The sequence below is a fragment of the Hyla sarda genome, chromosome 7 (assembly GCF_029499605.1).
Source record: "Hyla sarda isolate aHylSar1 chromosome 7, aHylSar1.hap1, whole genome shotgun sequence".
Classification (NCBI taxonomy): Eukaryota; Metazoa; Chordata; class Amphibia; order Anura; family Hylidae; genus Hyla; species Hyla sarda.
The window spans coordinates 29,828,353-29,847,424 of record NC_079195.1 but is presented as its reverse complement, the minus strand read 5'-3'; the positions used below and the strand labels follow the sequence as shown (position 1 = coordinate 29,847,424).

General features: G+C 43.8%; 1 protein-coding gene across 3 annotated transcripts in view; it reads left to right on the top strand.

The window, feature by feature from the left end:
* Nucleotides 1–7,395, top strand: part of LOC130281698 (uncharacterized) — a 34,963-nt gene extending 27,568 nt beyond the window's left edge. For all 3 annotated transcript variants that reach the window (XM_056529201.1, XM_056529203.1, XM_056529202.1), the window contains 5 exons: nt 1,970–2,329; nt 2,459–2,701; nt 5,063–5,175; nt 5,263–5,336; nt 7,116–7,395. In XM_056529201.1, coding sequence (XP_056385176.1) covers nt 1,970–2,329; nt 2,459–2,701; nt 5,063–5,175; nt 5,263–5,336; nt 7,116–7,149 — 824 coding nt within the window. In that variant the 3' untranslated portion in view covers nt 7,150–7,395. The remainder of the gene's footprint in view (nt 1–1,969; nt 2,330–2,458; nt 2,702–5,062; nt 5,176–5,262; nt 5,337–7,115) is intronic.
* The last annotated feature ends 11,677 nt before the right edge of the window (nt 7,396–19,072 follow it).

The following is a 19,072-nucleotide window of genomic DNA, read 5'->3' as shown; positions in this document are numbered from 1 at the left end:
CCGGCTTCCGTCGGATCCAGCCGCACGTCATCGCCGCCCGCCGATCTCCGTCGCCTGCAGCCTCCGACGCCCGCCCGGATTGGTAAGTGGATCTTCGGCGCCGGTCCCTGTCGTTTCCCCGTCCTGCCCCGCCTATTGTGGGAGGGCAGGACGGGGAAAACGAAAGTAAACCCCCCGCCCCCGATCTGCTATTGGTGGTCGCGTCTAGACCACCAATAGCAGGGATAGGAGGGGTGGCACCCGTGCCACCTCACTCCTATCGCTTCAGGGGGTTCGTGGGTGTCTTAGACACCCGCGATCCCCCTTACATTCCGGGTCACCGGGTCACTATAGAACCGTAATGACCCGGAATCGCGCAAATCGCAAGTGTGAATTCACTTGCGATTTGCCGCGATCGCCGACATGGGGGGGGTCTGATGACCCCCCTGGACATTTGCACGGGATGCCTGCTGAATGATTTCAGCAGGCATCCCGCTCCGATCCCCGCCCGGCACACGGCGGGGACTAAAACTGCCCATGACGTAAATGTACGTCCCTGGTCCTTAAGACCCAGGGTGTCGGGACGTACCGTTACGTCATGGGTCCTGTAGGAGCTAAACTTGGACCAACAATTTAATGTCTATGGCTATAAGGGGGGGGGGGTTAATTGAGGTAGAACTTTCTATTGAACAAATATAACTTTATTTTCTCTTCAACAACAGTGGTATGATACATTTAATGTTCTAGGAGACACTTGGTGGCATGGTACGCTCAATGGTTGCATAATACAGCATACACCCAACGTGAGGTTACTCTTAGCCATGGTGTTACTTGCACCTAGGCCAAGAAAAGAACTTATGTGGGTCCTTGTGACCACTAGGCCACTACTTCTTACCCGTTTCAGTCTACACTTACAGTACATACAATAACCTCTAAAGTAAACAAGCCATGGCAAACGTTTTGTCCTAACTGTGGGAACCATGTTATAAAGCAGGAAGAGTCAAGCAGATTTATATGTAGCTTTGTGTGTAAAGATTCAGGATAACTTGAAAATTATTAATTCAGATCGCTTCAGAGTCCAGTGGGCGGGTCTACCCAGTGACTGGAAACCTTCCCAATTGAGACATGGCTGTCAATCATTAAGCAGGACTGCCTCCTTGACTCCTAAGCCCAAAAGGACCAGAGTTTTATTAAATAATATACAAGTTATACTGAATAATTTCCTACAAATATATGTAGGGAAATCCGGTGGAAACAAGTGGAAAACAAAGGTTTTCAAATCAACTGGTGCCAGAAAGTTAAACAGATTTGTAAATTACTTCTATTAAAAATCTTATTCCTTCCAGTACGTATCAGCTGCTGAATACTACAGAGAAAATTGTGTAGTTCTTTTCTGTCTGACCACAGTGCTCTCTGCTGACACCTCTGTCCATGTCAGGAACTGTCCAGATTAGAAGCAAATCCCCATAGCAAACCTCTCCTGCTCCGGACAGTTCCTTACAAGGACAGAGGTGGCAGCAGAGAACACTGTGGTCAGACAGAAAAGAACTTCACAAATTTCTCTGCAGTATATCTGTAGTATACAGAAGATGATAAGTACAGGAAGGATTAGGATTTTTAAATGGAAGTCATTTACAAATTGGTTTAACTTTCTGGCACCAGTTGATTTGAAATTTTACAAAAATTTCATCGAAGGACCCCTTTAAGCCACTTAGCTCCTCCTGCTCTACAGCTTGTTGTCTTCCAATTGGTCACTCTTACTGGAAAATACTTACCTGTGACAAAACTGTTCATCTGCTTGGATGGATGTAGCAGCTCAACTCTAACTTGGTCAGTTGACTACAATTTTGAACTACACCTCCTCTGTTATCAGATACCCAAATTGCTGTTGAGTCCTTTCCCCCCCCCCCCCCCCCCCATGCTTAACACTGCAATTTTACTTGTTCTATCAGAATTAGATCTGTGATTTTCTCACTTCTTTCATTTGTAGGTTTTACATCATCTCCCTCCATTGTCTACATGTCCGGCGAGCGTTCCATAACCCTCCCTTTTTTCTTCAACTTCAAAGTCCGGGATTCTCCTCTTCTGGATGAGATCAGGGCTATAGAAGGAAACATCAAACATGTTTCAAGTACTGAAAAACCTTTTGAGACACTCACACTCACTTCAGGGGCAGCTTCTTGGCCTCCGAAATCCGAACCAAAGTCTGACTCCAAGCCTAAACCTGAGGACTTGAGCTTTTATATCAGGAGTCCTAAATTAAGTGGCCTATATCAGATGGAAATTGTCTTACAGATCGGCAGTCGACAGAAGAAGATACAAAGGGATGTGTGTGTGGCCAATCTCACAAGTAAGTGAATCAGGATCATTTCAGCTGGGAATTGTAGTTCTGCAACAGCTTCAGGGCATTAGGAAGGAGACCCTTGTTCCAGAGGCATTGATTTAGGATTTCACATCATGCTTTATTTTCATTTCCCAGTGTCCAAATCCCACAATAGCATCTCTAGAGGCTCCAACATGACTCTCCTGTGTAGCGTCGACTGCATTGATAAGGATGTGAGGCTTTGCTGGCGTCATGTGAACAAGAGCTATGACATCTGCGGACCACCGGGTAAAGATAAACTGGCTAAAGAAATCACTATTCAACCTGAGACGAGTGGAAACTGGACCTGTGGTGTGTTTACTGGGGAAAGATGGCTCGCTAGCGCCAACCTGACACTGGGTATGTGATTTTCTATAAACTTCAGCCAGAGGTTTCTAAAAGAGCATTGTACTGGGAAGAGGCCTATCTGGGATCCCAACTACCATGTGCCATTTATAATGTTGCTTTCTGCTTACATGGCGGAGGGGCCTTAGGGCCTCCACAGGCACCAGGGCCAGGATACAACTACTACCTATGCAGTCCCTATTTGCAGCTCACACATCTGTATCTGAGTCAAATTGTCAAATACAAGACCTTTTAGCTTCCTGTTCCCTGCCTGCAGGTTCTCATCCTCCACCAGAATCTCTACAGAGAGAACAGAAGGGGAGATGCAGCTTCAGTTTTTCTCGCTGTCTCTGAGACTGCAAGCTGTGAGAGGGGAGAGGGAGCTGAAGTGGAGAGACATCAGATTGCCTTAGATCCCATCACGTCCACCCATTCAGCAGACATAAAAATTTTCAAAACACAGACTGAGATATATCATATGTCATTTTTTCAACAATAGGAATGCTTCAAAAATGTATTTGTCAACTCTCCCGGAGAAAGGGGAGAACTACCAGTCTTCTACAGGAGCAGGCACAACTCTCAGGGCTACATCTAAATCCTCAATATTCCTAGTTCCTGCAGCCATCTTCACTCCTTAGCATAGGACCCAGGACCAGGACACCAGGACCAGCCCTGGGATGTTGGCTGAGAGGGGCCCAGTAGTGAAGAGGGTTGCAAGCTGCTGCAGGGATGAGGAAGGGTTAATGTCTGCAGAATTTGAGGTCTGCATAAATGTAGGGGATATAGTCTAGAGTTTGTATTGTTTTAGTCTTTCTGTGGTCCATATATGGGGTCTGGACTTGGGTCTGTATTTAAGGGCTCTGATCTTTGGCCTGCATATAGAAACTCTGGTTTTGAGTCTGTATTTAGAGGAGATATGAGATTTAGAGGCTCTACATATAGAGGATATGGTCTTGGGTCTGTATATAGGATATATGGTCTTGGGTCTGTATATACGGTATATGATCATGCATCTGTTTATAAAGGCTCTGGTCTTGGGTCTGAATTTAGGGGCTCTGGTCTGTGGTCTGTATTTAGGGGCTCTGGTCTTGGGTCTGAATTTAGGGGCTCTGGTCTTGGGTCTGTATTTAGGGGCTCTGGTCTTGGGTCTGTATTTAGGGGCTCTGGTTTTGGGTCTGTATTAAGAGGCTCTGGTCTTGGGTCTGTGTTTAGTGGCTCTGGTCTTGGGTCTGTGTTTAGGAGCTCTGGTCTTTGGTCTGTGTTTAGGGGCTCTGGTTTTGGGTCTGTGTTTAGGAGCTCTGGTCTTTGGTCTGTGTTTAGGGGCTCTGGTATTGGGTCTGTATTTAGGGGCTCTGGTCTTGGGTCTGTATTTAGGGGCTCTGGTCTTGGGTCTGTATTTAGGGGCTCTGGTCTTGGGTCTGTATTTAGGGGCTCTGGTCTTGGGTCTGTATTTAGGGGCTCTGGTCTTGGGTCTGTATTTAGGGGCTCTGGTCTTGGGCCTGTATTTAGGGGCTCTGGTCTTGGGTCTGTATTTAGGGGCTCTGGTCTTGGGCCTGTATTTAGGGGCTCTGGTCTTGGGTCTGTATTTAGGGGCTCTGGTCTTGGGTCTGTATTTAGGGGCTCTGGTCTTGGGTTTGTATTTAGGGGATCTGGTCATGAGTCTGTATAAAGTGGCTCTGGTCTTTATTTAGGGGCTCTGGACTTAGGTCTGTATAAAGAGGGTCTGGTCTTGGGTCTGTATATATGGGGTCTGGTCATGGGTCTGTATATATGGGCTTTGGTCTTAGGTCTGTATATGAGCTCTGGTCTTGGGTCTGTATTTAGGTGGTCTGGTCTTGGGTGTGTATATATGGGATCTGATCTCGGATCTGTATATATGGGGTCTAATCTTAGGACTGTATTTAGGGACTATGGTCTTGGGTCTTTATCTAATAGGTCTGGTCTAGGGTCTGTATTTAGAGGTCTGGTCTTGGGTCTTTATATAATAGGTCTGATCTAGGGTCTGTATTTAGGGGTCTGGTCTTGGGTCTGTACATAAAGGGTCTGATCTTGACTTTGTATTTAGGGGTCTAATCTTGGGACTGTATTTAGGGGCTGTGGTCTTGGGTCTTTATCTAATAGGTCTGGTCTTGGGTCTGTATTTAGAGAGTCTGGGGTGTGTAATCATATTTGGGTGTGATGACTATTAATCTTCCTGGTGTCTCTTTTCAAAATTTGGCAGGTATCTTAAAACAACTTTGTTTTATACTTTCTTGAAATATTTTATTTCTAGACAGACACAGTGGGCAAACAAGTGTACAAAATACGTCCTTTAAGAGACCATATAAAATAAATATCTAATATCGTCTAATATTATCTACTATTCTCTTTCCTCAGAGATCCGAGACCTGACAATTACCCTCTTCTGGGTCACCGTAGCAGCTGGGGTGATTGTATTTCTCCTAATTGTAACCATCCTGACTATTATGATTGCCCGGCACCGTAGAGCGGTAAGTGCTGAATTATCCTGGTACAGTATAACATTCTTTACAATACCAAAAAACATTACTCATTGAATATTCTTCATTCTCTTTAAGAGGCGAGCACAATACAGGGCATGGTTACTTGAAAACTTGCACCAGCACAGAAGGTGTGAATGTGAATATACTGGGTAAATGTCTAAGCGTCATTTGTAACCAAATAAATGTGGTCACAGTCAAAAAAGGAGATGAGTGTAAATATGTCTACTAGATACTACTATAATACTGTCCCCTATGTACTGTATAACTACTATAATACTGCCCCCTACATGCAAGAATGTAACTACTATTATACTGCCTCCTATGTACAAGAATATAACTACTATAATACTGCTCCTATATACAAGAATATAACTACTATAATACTGCTCCTATGTACAAGAATATAACTACTATAATACTGCTCCTATATACAAGAATATAACTACTATAATACTGCTCCTATGTACAAGAATATAACTACTATAATACTGCTCCTATATACAAGAATATAACTACTATAATACTGCTCCTATGTACAAGAATATAACTACTATAATACTGCTCCTATATACAAGAATATAACTACTATAATACTGCTCCTATGTACAAGAATATAACTACTATAATACTGCTCCTATGTGCAAGAATATAACTACTATAATACTGCTCCTATATACAAGAATATAACTACTATAATGCTGCCCCCTATATACAAGAATATAACTACTATTATACTGTCTCCTATGTGCAAGAATATAACTACCATAATACGGCTCCTATATACAAGAATATAACTACTATAATGCTGCCCCCTATGTACAAGAATATAACTACTATAATACTGCCCCCTATATACAAGAATATAACTACTATAATACTGCTCCTATGTACAAGAATATAACTACTATAATACTGCCCCCTATGTACAAAAATATAACTACTGTGATACTGCCTTCCATATACAAGAATATTACTATTATAATACTGCCCCTATATACAAGAATATAACTACTATAATACTGCTCCTATGTACAAGAATATAACTACTATAATACTGCCCCCTATATAAAAGAATATAACTACCATAATACTGCTCCTATATACAAGAATATAACTACTTTAATACTGCTCCTATATACAAGAATATATCTACTATAATACTGCTCCTATATACAAGAATATATCTAATATAATACTGCCTCCTATATACAAGAATATAACTACTATAATACTGCTCCAATATACAAGAATATATCTACTATAATACTGCTCCTATATACAAGAATATAACTACTATAATACCGCACCTATATACAAGAATATAACTACTATAATACTGCTCCTATATACAAGAATATAACTACCATAATACTGCTCCTATATACAAGAATATAACTACTTTAATACTGCTCCTATATACAAGAATATATCTACTATAATACTGTCTCATATATACAAGAATATAACTACTATAATACTGCTCCTTTATACAAGAATATAACTACTATAATACTGCTCCTATATACAAGAATATAACTACTATAATACTGCCTCCTATATACAAGAATATAACTACTATAATACTGCCTCCTATATACAAGAATATAACTACTATAATACTGCTCCTATATACAAGAATATAACTACTATAATACTGCTCCTATATACAAGAATATAACTACTATAATACTGCTCCTACATACAGGAATATAACTACTATAATGCTGCTCCTATGTATAAGAATATAACTATATATAATACTGCCTTCAGTGTACAAAAAAAGTAACTACTATAATACTGACCCTACTCCACACAAGGATATAACTATTATTATATTGCCCCCTATGTGCTAGTTTCCTTTGTTCTTCTAAGTTGTGTTATGTGTGATGGTCATAAAGAATTTTTTAGTAAAATCTATTGTTTTGCAGGTTTGCACCTCAGCGGCTCAAACAGAACGTATGATCAGCCCTACAGAATATTACACTATAATGGACACTTCTGCTGTACATTGCTAAACTTTCTATTCACCCGCTCACCTATTGACTGGATACCAGCAGCAAAGTAGCACATTTGTGGCTAAAAAAAAATCATCTCCCACCGTTCTGTGTATTACGGGCCTCCTCCTCACACCACAGGCCCTTATGTTCCTCATTCTTTTGTGTATAGCGCTGTTTTTTACTGTTTTATATTTAAATACAGAAATCTTATTTCATGACAACTCTGTCTCCACTTTCTTGGCCTTCTGTATAGGAAATGATGTATAATATGTGTTATATATTAAAGTAGGTTTTAAGTCTTTTTGGCCCACCAGGGGAAATGACTCCAATGTTCACCATTTATGTATATAGGATATGATCACACTAAGCATTAATACATTGTCACCTTTGGTTCCATCATTATACCCACGGGGCACATCAGTTACATCCAATATTTGGGACTTGTCCCATATGAAATTGACCATAGTGATTGGCTCCGAAGTCACCTCCATATGGAAATCCCATACCAGGGTACCAGAAGATACTATGGTAAAGTCCAGGCTCTGACACAATATTGGGCCCCATAGCTTCAGTAGAAGACATTCCATAATGGAATGTCTTCTACTGAAGCTATGGGGCCCAATATTGTGTCAGAGCCTGGACTTTACCATAGATAGTATCTTCTGGTACCCTGGTGGGTCACTCTGATCCTAACATTGTGCCATCCATCAGACCCTTCATACAAAGGCTTCCAATTTATAATAAAAAAATTAAGAAAAGAAAATATATATTTAACATATAATTATTTTTTTTGTACCAGATGGCTATGACAGTGTTAAAAAAACAAAACAAAAAAAAACAACATAAACATTTATCCGGTATTTTTCATTACGAAGTATACATTTTAAACTTTATTGAATAATTGAATATAAAGGCAAGATAGATAAAGCTCTTAAAGGGGTACTCCGCCCCTAGACATCTTATCCCCTATCTAAAGGTTAGGGGATAAGATGTCAGATCGCAGGGTCTCGCCGCTGGGGACCTCCGGGATCTCGGCTGCAGCACCGCACTATCATTACTGCACAGAGCAAACTCACTCTGTGCATAATGGCCGGCGATACAGGGGACGGAGCATTGTGACATCACAGCCCCGCCCCTCGTGATGTCACAGCCCGCCCCTTAGTGCAAGTCTATGGGAGGGGGCGTGGCAGCCACCATGCCCCCTCCCATAGATTTGTATTGAGGGGGTGGCGTCACTAAGGGACGGAGCCGTGACGTCACGATGCTCCGGGCCCCTGTGTTGTCGGTCATTACGCACAGAGGGAGTTTGCTCTGTGCAGTAATGACAGCGGGGTGCTGCAGCCGAGATCCCGGAGGTCCCCAGCGGTGGGACCCCCGCGATCTGACATCTTATCCCCTAACCTTTGGATTGGGGATAAGATGTCATGGGGCGTAGTACCCCTTTAAACTACTTAAAATGGTACTCTGATGGAAAACAATTTTTTTCACATCAGCTGGCTCCAGAAAGTTAAACAGATTTGTGAATTACTTCTATTAAAAAATCTTAATCCTTCCAGTACTTATCAGCTGCTGTATGCTCCAGAGGAAGTTGAGTTGTTTTTTTCTGTCTGACCACTGTGCTCTCTTCTGACACCTCTGTCCATGTCAGGAACTGTCCAGAGCAGGAGCAGAACCCCATAGCAATCCTCTCCTGCTGGGGACAGTTCCTGACATGGACAGAGGTGGCAGCAGAGAGCACTGTGGTCAGACTGGGAGAAACTTCACAAACTTGTATTTGTATTATACAGCAGCTGATCAGTACTGGAAGGATTAATTTTTAAATAAATGTAATTTACAAATCTGTATAACTTCTGGAGCCAGTGGATATAAAAAAAAATGGGTTTACACCGGAGTACCCCTTTAAAAACATGATAACTACAGGGTGGAGGCAGAGAATAGTAATACAACACCTCAATGGACCTCAGTAAAGGGGAACAATACCTAGGGCCCCAAAATACAAAAATAAAAAACAGGTGTGCAAACATAATACATAAACATGAACAATAACTATACTACTACATACTGAGTGTCATAAATACTTCCATGTAAGGTACTAATAATACAAGCCTGCATTCAATGGTAAAGATTGAATGCCAAACTTATAATAAATGTTTTTGAAGGAAACCCATCACGATATTTTTTACAGTGTAGAATTTTTTTATTGGTACAAAACAAAACAGATAAATATAAACAGAATTATATATCTAGTGGTAACGTAAAGGCTCTACATTGCTAACAGTACCCCTTCCCTCCTGCTCTGAACATGTCACCTCCTCACCTGGTTCCCATGGCCTGTCCAATAATACATTGCTATTATTAAACTCCTCATCATCATCCCCATGACTACTCTGTAAAGCTGGGTTCACATATGTCCGCCATCCGGCATAGGTAAACTCAGCCTAGATCTCTAAACTGATGCCACAACTGATGACAAGTTGTCCTCAGTTGTATGGCATCTGGCGTCCATTGTTTCTGCAAGCTGCGTTCCCCTGTCCGGTGCCCTTCGGTGTGTCCAACCATCTGGTGTCAAAATTGAGACGCTGGATGATTGTGAACTGTCTCATTCAAATGAGCGGGATCAGTTCAAGAATCAGTTTCCCTCCGGTGCACGCTAAAGGGAAATGATGCCGGAGGCCGCACATATGTAAACCCAGCCTAAGAACTTCTGATGTATGATCATGGCCTCCTTGCTCCCCATCAGCACATCCACTATGAAGCCTTACATTATCCCCACCACTCCTACCACCACCAGTCCCACTAGTGCTTTGCTTGGCCGCTTCATCCGCCACACAACTCCTCTCATGGCTAATGCTATCCTTCTGCGTAGCAGTAGGGGGGGGGGAGCAAAGATCAAGATGAGGAAACAGAATGTCTAGGATAGACATTTCCATTGCCCAATGAAACTATAGATACTTGGAAACCCACTGACACCTGGCTCACCTTCATACAGTCAGACTTTTCTTCCTCCTCCAGAAAAGACCTCCAAGCAGTCAACCAGTCCACAAGGACTTTATTATCCACTAAAACCACACACACCCTGAAAGACAGTGAGAACTTTTTCTTGCTGACACGGCTGCTACTACTACCACCAGGCACCTGGCTGCTGCTGCTATCTGTACCGGTGCAAGTACTGCCACTAACATATTTACTAGCAGAGGACATGGCAGGGGTGCTTTGTCCTCTATCTCGTTCAACAATTTTTTTTATGTTTTGAGGTTATTTTTTCTTTTTTTGATGATTTATAACTTAAAATATTAGTTATGTTAAAACCAGCTTCAGATGCTGCTTTTTTTTTTTTTCATTAAACCCAGAAAATACATGTAACTTGTCCATAGATGGCTTTTCAAAATTCACTCTCAACACTTAAAATGCGTATTTATGTTAAGGGAAACCTGGCATCAGATTTTACCATATATAATGCATGGCGGGAGAAACATCTCCCCATAAAGTTTAAAAGTGTCCCCTGCCAGCCCCATAAGTAGTCCCCTGGGTGGGGAGCTGTACTCTCCCAGTCCCATTTTTTGCAGCTATAATCAGGCTTGATTGACAGCCCTCGTCACCGCTCTGCTCCCTAGCAATGGGGACTAAATACAGGGCTGGCGGGGGACACTCTAAAACTATATATATAGTGACGAACCGTCTCAGGGATTAGCTCTGGGATCGTCCTGGTCACTTGCCACGGGACAATCTATCCTTCTGCGTAGCAGTAGGGGGGGGGAGCAAAGATCAAGATGAGGAAACAGAATGTCTAGGATAGACATTTCCATTGCTCAATGAAACTATAGATACTTGGAAACCCACTGACACCTGGCTCACCTTCATACAGTCAGACTTTTCTTCCTCCTCCAGAAAAGACCTCCAAGCAGTCAACCAGTCCACAAGGACTTTATTATCCACTAAAACCACACACACCCTGAAAGACAGTGAGAACTTTTTCTTGCTGACACGGCTGCTACTACTACCACCAGGCACCTGGCTGCTGCTGCTATCTGTACCGGTGCAAGTACTGCCACTAACATATTTACTAGCAGAGGACATGGCAGGGGTGCTTTGTCCTCTATCTCGTTCAACAATTTTTTTTATGTTTTGAGGTTATTTTTTCTTTTTTTGATGATTTATAACTTAAAATATTAGTTATGTTAAAACCAGCTTCAGATGCTGCTTTTTTTTTTTTTTCATTAAACCCAGAAAATACATGTAACTTGTCCATAGATGGCTTTTCAAAATTCACTCTCAACACTTAAAATGCGTATTTATGTTAAGGGAAACCTGGCATCAGATTTTACCATATATAATGCATGGCGGGAAAAACATCTCCCCATAAAGTTTAAAAGTGTCCCCTGCCAGCCCCATAAGTAGTCCCCTGGGTGGGGAGCTGTACTCTCCCAGTCCCATTTTTTGCAGCTATAATCAGGCTTGATTGACAGCCCTCGTCACCGCTCTGCTCCCTAGCAATGGGGACTAAATACAGGGCTGGCGGGGGACACTCTAAAACTATATATATAGTGACGAACCGTCTCAGGGATTAGCTCTGGGATCGTCCTGGTCACTTGCCACGGGACACATTCCTCACAATAGCACCACAGACCACAGTTCCTCATACAAGTCTGGCTCCTTGCCAGCTTTATTTCCACAGGTAGCAGGTAAAACAAAACATAAACAGGAACAAAAATAAATCCCTAGACCGTCTGGTCACTGACTATAACTCTCAGCATGCCCTGTCTATCAACTGGTGAGCTTCCCTCATCCAGTTAAAAACCTGTGCCACCTGCAACCTGTTTTACTACCAGTTCACACCCAAACTTGGACCACTCGCAGCGCCTTCTGCGTGTTACCTAAACAAGGCCCGTGTGTCTCCCCCTCTAACAGCCTGCATACTGTTTCCAAGGGAGAGCACAGATTAGACTGAGTTTCCATCTCATATACACCTCCCTTCCCTGCTGCCTCATTACTTAAGAAGCACGTGAGAGATTGTCCAGGGTGAGCCAAGGAAATACACCCTTTCCTTGCCACCTTGTCACAATATGCTTACCATTCCTGCAGACAGGAACCTCTCAAGGGGATGGTAAGGAAGATGGTTTTATAATATATATTTCAGGTTGTGAGAATACGCCCCTTTTATGGCCAGCCACACCTCTTTTTAGGGTTTGCAAATTTATTTTGGTGCACAACCCGAAAAAAGAAGTTGTGGTAGTGGGGTGTTTGGTGCAGGGCAGATGTTGTTACCCTAGGGGTAGATGGCATTAACCCCTTGTATTCGTGATGCCAGGGCATGGTTTAGCCTATAACCACCCGACAGTATACCGCTGGATCCTGGGCTAGGCACGGGGGCAATAAAGACTCCGATGCCAAGTTATGGACAACGGTAGCTTTACTGAGGGTAGACAGATGGTAAAGTCTATACAGCACAGCCAAGGCCCAAGGAGGTGACCAGTGATGCAGAGACCTTAAGGGCTTGCTGAGACTTATAGTAGGACTGGACAATTGAATGCAGACCACGCTGACTTGACAGATGACAGCGACTGACTTGACTTGACTCATAAAGCTGTGACTTCAGCTTACTTGAATTGATGGTGGCCGCAGGACTGGACTTTGAGGCCTCCAACACTATATAGGGCAGTGTTTTCCCAAACAGCATACCTCCAGCTGTTGCAAAACAACATCTCTCAGCATGCCCGGACAGCCAAAGGCTGTCCGGGCATGCTTGGAGTTGTAGTTTTGCAACAGCTGAAGACACGCTGTTTGGAAAATGCTGCCCTACATAGTACAGTTTTGAAGAAATATGTCAAAATTATAGTTTAGTAAGGCTTACTCCCCCTTATGGACAATGGCTGTACTTGGTATTGCATTGTAACCAGTACTGTATGTATGACGCTGTGCACAGATAAGCACGTAGAGACCCCTGATGCCCCTTGTCCCCCCCCCCCCCGTTAGTTCTATAGATTAGTGCTCTGCCTTATCCAGAGAGTTCACATTCACATATAACCTTTTTGTCAGTGTTTCACTGTAATATTGCTTTGTAATGAATATATCAGTGTCTAGTGCCCTCCTGTGGCTGCACTTGCACATTGCGCCATATTTCTATTCGCTCAGCGATCTCTCATAACCCATCTGCCAGACATGTCCATATGACACTAAACTGAAGTAACAGGGTAACGTCTGGTCAGCTCCCCCCGGCTCCTTAAATCCCCCCTTTCCTACCGGCGTCTCATGCGTAGTCAGCTCAGAAGAGCGTGCACTCATCGCACAGATTGCCTCCCAGCCGCCCTGTCCATAGTGCTAACCCTCAGTGGAGGTAGTGTTGAGCTTTACAGTTTTATAACAAAGTGTTGGGGGGGGGGGGGGTTATTATTAGTACAAATTATTATCTGTGTGAATTCACTGAAGCCAAGGCTGCAGCTACACCACAATGTGGGATGCAGGGGGCACCCGCGAGTATGATTTAAAAGGGTTAAATGATTTTGCATCCCTTTTCCTACATTGCGGGTGCACAGACAAGGAAGTCCTATATACAAATCAGTTACCACTGTGCTTTCCTATGATAGTCCTAGACCAGTGTTCTCCACACTGTGACTCTTCAGCTATTGTACAACTACAACTCCCAGCATGCCCTGACAGCCAAAGTGCCCTATAACACAACCACATTGTTCTCATAATCCAACCACAGTGTCCCCATAACACAGCCACAGTGTCCCCATAATCCAACCACAGTGTCCCCATAACACAGCCACAGTGTCCCCATAATACAACCACAGTGTCCCCATAATACAACCACAGTGTCCCCATAATACAACCACAGTGTCCCCATAACACAACCACAGTCCCCCATAACACAACCACAGTCCCCCATAACACAACTAAAGTGCTCCCATAAGACAACCCCAGTGCCCCATAACACAATCACAGTGCCCTCCATAACACAACAAAAGTGCCCCTATAACACAACAAAAATGCCCCCCATAAGACAACCACAGTGCTCCATAAGACAACCACAGTGCACCCATAACACAACTACAGTGTTTGCATAACACAACCACAGTGCCCCCTAACACAACCAGAGCACCCTCATAACACAACTACAGTTTTTGCATAACACAACTACAGTGCCCCATAACACAACCAAAGGGCCCCCATATCACAACCAAAGTGACCCCCATAACACAATTACAGTTTTTGCATAACACAACCACAGTGCCCTCATAATACAACCACAGCGCACTTTGCCCCTATAACACAACCAAAGTGCCCCCATAAAAGAACCACAGTGCTCCCATAACACAGTCAGTGCCCCCATAAGACAACCACAGTGCCCCAATAACACAACCACAGTGCCCCCCCCCCAACACAACCACAGTGCCCCCTAACAAAATGAAAGTGCCCCTATAACACAACAAAAGTGCCCCCCCATAAGACAACCACAGTGCTCCATAAGACAACCACAGTGCGCCCATAACACAACTACAGTGTTTGCATAACACAACCACAATGCCCCCTAACACAACCACAGCACCCTCATAACACAACTACAGTTTTTGCATAACAAAACTACAGTGCCCCCATAACACAACCATAGGGCCCCCATAACACAACCAAAGTGACCGCAAGAACACAACTAGAGTTTTTGCATAACACAACCACAGTGCCCTCATAATACAACCACAGCGCCCCCTAACACAACCAAAGTGCCCCTATAACACAACCAAAGTGCCCCTATAAAAGAACCACAGTGCTCCCATAACACAACGTCAGTGCCCCCATAAGACAACCACAGTGCCCCCATAAGACAACCACAGTGTCCCAATAACACAACCACAGTGCCCCCCCCAACACAACCACAGTGCCCCATAACAAAACCACAGTGCCCCCTAACACAATGAAAGTGCCCCTATAACACAACAAAAGTGCCCCCCATAAGACAACCACAGTGCTCCATAAGACAACCACAGTGCCCCCATAACACAACTACAGTGTTTGCATAACACAACCACAGTGCCGCCATAACACAACCACAGCACGCTCATAACACAACTACAGTGCTCCCATAACACAACCAAAGGGCCCCCATAACACAACCAAAGTGACCCCCAGAACACAACTACAGTTTTTGCATAACACAACCACAGTGCCCTCATAATACAACCACAGCGCCCCCTAACACAACCAAAGTGCCCCTATAACACAACCCAAGTGCCCCATAAGAGAACCACAGTGCTCCCATAACACAACGTCAGTGTTTGCATAACACAACCACAGTGCCCCCTTAAGACAACCACAGTGCCCCATAACACAACCACAGTGCCCCCCCCAACACAACCACAGTGCCCCCATAACACAACCACAGTTCCCCTATAACACAACCGCAGTGCTCCCTAACACAACCAAAGTGTCCCCATAACACAACCACAGTGCCCCCCAACACAACCAAGGTGCTTCTATAACAAAACAACCATAAAAAACAGGGACCACAGTGGGCAGGCGACTTTTTACTAATCTGAATAAGTAACTGGTGGTTTTTAAGGGTTAAAGGACTTTGATTCTCATATATCACCCGGCCTGTATACATAGAGGCACCATGTCTCACACATCAGATTCACATGAGGTCAGACTCCGCCATAGTGGTCCTGGGTGTAAAACACCTCATGGAGGGCAAAGGTCATATATTACTGATCTGAATAAGTAAAGGTTTTCAAAGAGTTAAAAGGGTTAAATAACTTGGGGTCACTCACTATGGTGAGTACACAATTGCACATAGTCCCTTGTATTGCACTATTGTTTGCTGTGTTCACGTATTGCACAGTGTTCATATGTATATTGCACTTTGTATATTTTCTTTGTCTTCAGATACTTGTGTGCGGCTCTGATGGCGGCCGGCGGCCGCCATCAGAGCCGCACACAAGTATCTGAAGAGAAAGAAAATATGCTAAACAAAGTCCCTGACGAAACATAGTGGATGAAACGCATAGGATGCATACAAGTCCCGGGCATCTCCCCACCTCTCCTGATCCCTGACCTTCCTCCCTCTGTGCTTCACAGGTGCGAATCCCCCTTCCTTGGGGAGCGCGCGCCCCGGCATTACTACATTTAAAAGGCCAGTATGCCCATAATTGGTTGCCTGCAGGGAGGACTCTATATTAGTCCGGCACCGCCCTATCATGGTGCTGGATCTTTGTGCTTAGTGCCTTAGGGAAGGCGTTTCATTGAGTGGGCCCTATTAGTATTCCTGACCTCCAGCCTGTGACCTGACCTTGCTCCTTTGCCGCCTGCCTCCTGACCTTGTGCCTGTAACCTGACTATGCTTCTTTGCTGTCTGCCTTCTGACCTGTGCTCCATCCTGACTACGCTATATCATCTGTGCCAAGTTACATTAGGGCAACCTGTGTGGATGGATCGTGCCAGGGGTAGCGACCTGGGTGCCACCCGCCGCAGCAAGTCCATCCCGCTTTGCAGCGGGCTCTGGTGAAAACCAGCGGCACCTTAGACTCCGCTCCCTGGTATGGTTCAATCATTGCTCACACAGGATAGCGGATCCACTACTCAGCCTGTGACCTGACCTTGCTCCTTTGCCGCCTGCCTCCTGACCTTGTGCCTGTGACCCGACTACGCTTCTTTGCTGTCTGCCTTCTGACCTGTGCTCCATCCTGACTACGCTATATCATCTGTGCCAAGTTACATTAGGGCAACCTGTGTGGATGGATCGTGGCAGGGGTAGCGACCTGGGTGCCGCCTGCCGCAGCAAGTCCATCCCGCTTTGCGGCGGGCTCTGGTGAAAACCAGCGGCACCTTAGACTCAGCTCCCTGGTACGGTTCAGTCATTGCTCACACAGGACAGCGGATCCACTTCTCAGCCGTTACGGTAAGGCCATTACAATAAGGGTGCACACAAATACAAGGACAAGGTGCAATATACATATGAGCACTGTGCAATATGTGAACGCAGCAAAAAATAGTGCAATACAAGGGACTATGTGCAATTGTGTACTCACCATAGTAAGATTGTGTACTATTTAGGTACATTCAACAAAGTGTGGATGAGAGGACATTGTGCAATATACAGACTGATCGGAAGTTTGTGACACATGGACATATAATACATGCGTATACAACTGGGAACCAATGCATATGGTGGCATATACAGCCAAGAAACGCTAAAGAATAGCTGTATTAAAGGGGTACTCCACTGGAAAAAAAAAATTTTAAATCAACTGGTACCAAAAAGTTAAACAGATTTGTAAATTACTTCTATTAAAAAATCTTAATCCTTTCAGTACTTATCAGCTGCTGTTATGATCCACAGGAAGTTCTGTACTTTTTGAATTTTCTTTCTGTCTGACCACAGTGCTCTCTGCTAACACCTCTGTCCATGTCAGGAACTGTCCAGAGCAGGAGAGGTTTTCTATTGGGATTTGCTCCTGCTCTGGACAGTTCCTAAAATGGACAGAGATGTCAGCAGAAAGCACTGTGGTCAGGCAGAAAGGAAATTCAAAAAGAAAAGAACTTCCTGTGGATCATAACAGCAGCTGATAAGTACTGGAAGGATTAAGATTTTTTTAATAGAAGTAATTTCCAAACCTGTTTAACTTTCTGGCACCGGTTGATTAAAAAAAAAAATGTTTTCCAGGGGAGTACCCCTTTAAGTGTAGAACCGTACAAACCAGCACAAGTACACTGACTAGACTGAGAGCACTGTCACTGGTGGCAGTCGTCGCAACTTCACGTTATTTATAATTTTTGCAATATTTTAAGTGCAATATTTTATGTAAATAATAAATAAAAGCAAAATTTTAAGGTCCCCATAAACTTCTCTTCATACTTCCTACACAGGGAGACCTACACAGTGGTGGTGCTTACACCAAGAGTTAACAGTCACTTATTTCTCACTGACATCCAGGCAGTGGGGCTCCGCATGAAATTCAGTGGAGTTTAGCCTTACACAGCGTCATTCTGGGCATAAATACTAGCATCAAATAGGGCAGATGGGCTTGGAAATTGTGTTTTTAATGTTACCTTTAACCCCTAGAGGATGCAGGGCGTAGATGTACGCTCTGCGCACACTTTCGGTCTATGAAGTACACTCATACTTAGCGATGTCTGGCCTTAGTCATGGGTCCCGGCTGCTGATAGCAGCCGGGGCCCATGGCTATGGCCAGACATCGCTGTTCAGGCTGATGTCTGGCATTAACCCTTTAGACACTGCTATCAAAGTTGGTTCCGGTGCCTAAAAGTGGCGAAAATAATTGCCGGTAGCTTAGCTCAAATTTGCTGATCGGAACCACAGCAGTAAAAATTGGGGGGTCCCGATCATCTGAGAGGATAAGCAGAGGGTCCCTATCTGCCTCCTTCCTGTGTGATCGGCACTCCAACAGTGCAGGCAGCCTCAGCAGCCTGTACTAATGGAGAACCGGTAACACTGATCAATGCTGTGCTATAGAACAGCATTGTTTAGTGTTTCACAATACCATCAAATAGAACCAGACTGTGTAAAAATAGATTAATTTTATTGACATATATGCAAAAACATAAACATACATTTAAAATGGAGAAAGAATAATAGGCACTAAAGTCTCAATCGCAGAAGATGGGGAGCTAACAGTATGGATACTAGTACATGGAATACAGGATTCAGAGTAGTGTTGCTCACGAATATTCGCAATGCGAATTTTATTCGCGAATATCGCATATTCGCGAATTTGCGAATATTTGCGAATATAGCACTATATATTCGTAATTACGAATATTCGCTGTTTTTTTTCTTCACAGTAAACATCACAGTGATCATCCCTCTCTGCTTCCAGCTTGTGTGGTGTAAAGAAGGCTGTAATACTACTGTGTGAGACTGGCGTGCAAATTTT